Below are 3731 nucleotides of genomic sequence, written 5' to 3' on the forward strand. Positions count from 1 at the left end.
CAAAGCAATGACAGTTTAGAAAATTAAAACACTGGATATTTGTGCAGATGAGGATGTGCAAGTAGAAATACTGGTGTGCAAAAGAGAAGAAAAAAAACAAACAAATTGTTTGTTGGGATGAGGTAGGCAGTTGGTTGGGCTATTTACAGATGGGCTATTTACAGATGAGCTGCTCGGTAAGCTGCTCTGACAGCTGATGCTTAAAGTTAGTGAGGGAGATGTAAGTCTCCAACTTCAGTGATTTTTGCAGTTTGTTCCAGTCAGAGAACCTGAAGGAAAGGCGGCCAAATTTGACCCGTGAAATATACCTGCTGTAGTGCGTGCTACGGGTGGGTGTCGGTATGGTGACCAGTGAACTGAGATAGTTTTGATGTTTTCACTATTATTCTACAATGTAGAAATCGTAAAAATAAAGAAAACACACTTGAATGAGTAGCTGTGTCCAAACTTTTGACTGGTACTGTATGTTACATCACTTTGGTTTGTGGCGGCACACAACTGGCCCGGCGCTGGCCGGGTTTGGCCAGGGAAGGCCGTCATTGTAAATAAGAATTTGTTCTTAGCTGACTTGCCGAGTTAAATAAAGGTTAAATAAAAAAAATAAAAACAAGAGGTGACGGCGGAGGATGAATGGCAGGACAACGGGCCTCAGGGTCTCAGTATCTCTGTTCATTCAAATTGCCATTGATAAAATGCAATTGTGTTCATTGTCCGTAGCTTCTGCCTGCCCCATACCATAACCCCACCACCATGGGGCACTCTGTTCACAACGTTGACATCATGAAGCCTCCTCACAGCGGCCGGTGACATCAGAGTATCACAGAGGAGATGGTGACATCATGAAGCCTCCTCACAGCGGCCGGTGACATCAGAGTATCACAGAGGAGATGGTGACATCATGAAGCCTCCTCACAGCGGCCGGTGACATCAGAGTATCACAGAGGAGATGGTGACATCATGAAGCCTCCTCACAGCGGCCGGTGACATCAGAGTATCACAGAGGAGATGGTGACATCATGAAGCCACCTCACAGCGGCCGGTGACATCAGAGTATCACAGAGGAGATGGTGACATCATGAAGCCTCCTCACAGCGGCCGGTGACATCAGAGTATCACAGAGGAGATGGTGACATCATGAAGCCTCCTCACAGCGGCCGGTGACATCAGAGTATCACAGAGGAGATGGTGACATCATGAAGCCACCTCACAGCGGCCGGTGACATCAGAGTATCACAGAGGAGATGGTGACATCATGAAGCCACCTCACAGCGGCCGGTGACATCAGAGTATCACAGAGGAGATGGTGACATCATGAAGCCTCCTCACAGCGGCCAGTGACATCAGAGTATCACAGAGGAGAAAGATTTAACTCGAATACTGTTTTAATAGACTAGTAAATATCTGTCACAACTGTCCACGTAAACATCAGACAAAACAAAACATACAACTGATTTAACAAAAATGAAATATACTTGTTTATATGTTTATTGTCTAATAACACAAAAAAAAAGACATTTTCAGGAAAATGAATGACTTTGTCCTGGGGTGTTAACTGGGTATCAGGTCTGTATGTTGAGTAGGTCAGGTAGCCGAGAGGTCGGGGTTAGAGGTCAGACTCTTCTGAAGGAGACAGACACACAGGTAGCCAGGAGGTCGGGGGTCAGAGTTCAGACTTCTGAAGGAGACAGACACACAGGTAGTCAGGAGGTCGGGGTTAGAGGTCAGACTCTTCTGAAGGAGACAGACACACAGGTAGCCAGGAGGTCGGGGGTTAGAGGTCGGACTCTTCTGAAGGAGACATACACACAGGTAGTCGGGGGTTAGAGGTCAAGTATGGGAGGTAGGGTCACTTCTTCACCGGCTTCAGCTCTCTTTGTCGGGTACGCTCCAGCACAGAATCTGACACACTCTTCTGAAGGAGACAGACACACAGGTAGCAGGGAGGTCAGAGGTCAGGCTCTTCTGAAGGAGACAGACACACAGGTAGCAGGGAGGTTAGAGGTCAGGCTCTTCTGAAGGAGACAGACACACAGGTAGCAGGGAGGTTAGAGGTCAGGCTCTTCTGAAGGAGACAGACACACAGGTAGCAGGGAGGTTAGAGGTCAGGCTCTTCTGAAGGAGACAGACACACAGGTAGCAGGGAGGTTAGAGGTCAGGCTCTTCTGAAGGAGACAGACACACAGGTAGCAGGGAGGTTAGAGGTCAGGCTCTTCTGAAGGAGACAGACACACAGGTAGCAGGGAGGTCAGAGGTTAGAGGTCAGGCTCTTCTGAAGGAGACAGACACACAGGTAGCAGGGAGGTTAGAGGTCAGGCTCTTCTGAAGGAGACAGACACACAGGTAGCAGGGAGGTTAGAGGTCAGGCTCTTCTGAAGGAGACAGACACACAGGTAGCAGGGAGGTTAGAGGTTAGAGGTCAGGCTCTTCTGAAGGAGACAGACACACAGGTAGCAGGGAGGTCAGAGGTTAGAGGTCAGGCTCTTCTGAAGGAGACAGACACACAGGTAGCAGGGAGGTCAGAGGTTAGAGGTCAGGCTCTTCTGAAGGAGACAGACACACAGGTAGCAGGGAGGTCAGAGGTTAGAGGTCAGGCTCTTCTGAAGGAGACAGACACACAGGTAGCAGGGAGGTCAGAGGTTAGAGGTCAGGCTCTTCTGAAGGAGACAGACACACAGGTAGCAGGGAGGTCAGAGGTTAGAGGTCAGGCTCTTCTGAAGGAGACAGACACACAGGTAGCAGGGAGGTCAGAGGTTAGAGGTCAGGCTCTTCTGAAGGAGACAGACACACAGGTAGCAGGGAGGTCAGAGGTTAGAGGTCAGGCTCTTCTGAAGGAGACAGACACACAGGTAGCAGGGAGGTCAGAGGTTAGAGGTCAGGCTCTTCTGAAGGAGACAGACACACAGGTAGCAGGGAGGTCAGAGGTTAGAGGTCAGGCTCTTCTGAAGGAGACAGACACACAGGTAGCAGGGAGGTCAGAGGTTAGAGGTCAGGCTCTTCTGAAGGAGACAGACACACAGGTAGCAGGGAGGTCAGAGGTTAGAGGTCAGGCTCTTCTGAAGGAGACAGACACACAGGTAGCAGGGAGGTCAGAGGTTAGAAGTCAGACTCTTCTGAAGGAGACAGACACACAGGTAGCAGGGAGGTCAGAGGTTAGAGGTCAGGCTCTTCTGAAGGAGACAGACACACAGGTAGCAGGGAGGTCAGAGGTTAGAGGTCAGGCTCTTCTGAAGGAGACAGACACACAGGTAGCAGGGAGGTCAGAGGTTAGAGGTCAGGCTCTTCTGAAGGAGACAGACACACAGGTAGCAGGGAGGTCAGAGGTTAGAGGTCAGGCTCTTCTGAAGGAGACAGACACACAGGTAGCAGGGAGGTCAGAGGTTAGAGGTCAGGCTCTTCTGAAGGAGACAGACACACAGGTAGCAGGGAGGTCAGAGGTTAGAGGTCAGGCTCTTCTGAAGGAGACAGACACACAGGTAGCAGGGAGGTCAGAGGTTAGAGGTCAGGCTCTTCTGAAGGAGACAGACACACAGGTAGCAGGGAGGTCAGAGGTTAGAAGTCAGACTCTTCTGAAGGAGACAGACACACAGGTAGCAGGGAGGTTAGAGGTCAGACTCTTCTGAAGGAGACAGACACACAGGTAGCAGGGAGGTTAGAGGTCAGGCTCTTCTGAAGGAGACAGACACACAGGTAGCAGGGAGGTTAGAGGTCAGACTCTTATGAAGGAGACAGAC

General features: G+C 50.3%; 1 protein-coding gene across 1 annotated transcript in view; it reads right to left on the reverse strand.

Annotated features, from left to right (window-relative positions):
- Positions 1-1650: 1650 nt before the first annotated feature.
- ccdc33 (coiled-coil domain containing 33) overlaps positions 1651-3731 on the reverse strand; it is a 30917-nt gene continuing 28836 nt past the window's right edge. Inside the window, exon 9 of the mRNA XM_064990333.1 lies at positions 1651-1962. Coding sequence (XP_064846405.1) covers positions 1864-1962 — 99 coding nt within the window. The 3' untranslated portion in view covers positions 1651-1863. The remainder of the gene's footprint in view (positions 1963-3731) is intronic.

The sequence above is a fragment of the Oncorhynchus masou genome, chromosome 15 (genome assembly GCF_036934945.1).
Source record: "Oncorhynchus masou masou isolate Uvic2021 chromosome 15, UVic_Omas_1.1, whole genome shotgun sequence".
In the NCBI taxonomy this organism is placed as follows: domain Eukaryota; kingdom Metazoa; phylum Chordata; class Actinopteri; order Salmoniformes; family Salmonidae; genus Oncorhynchus; species Oncorhynchus masou.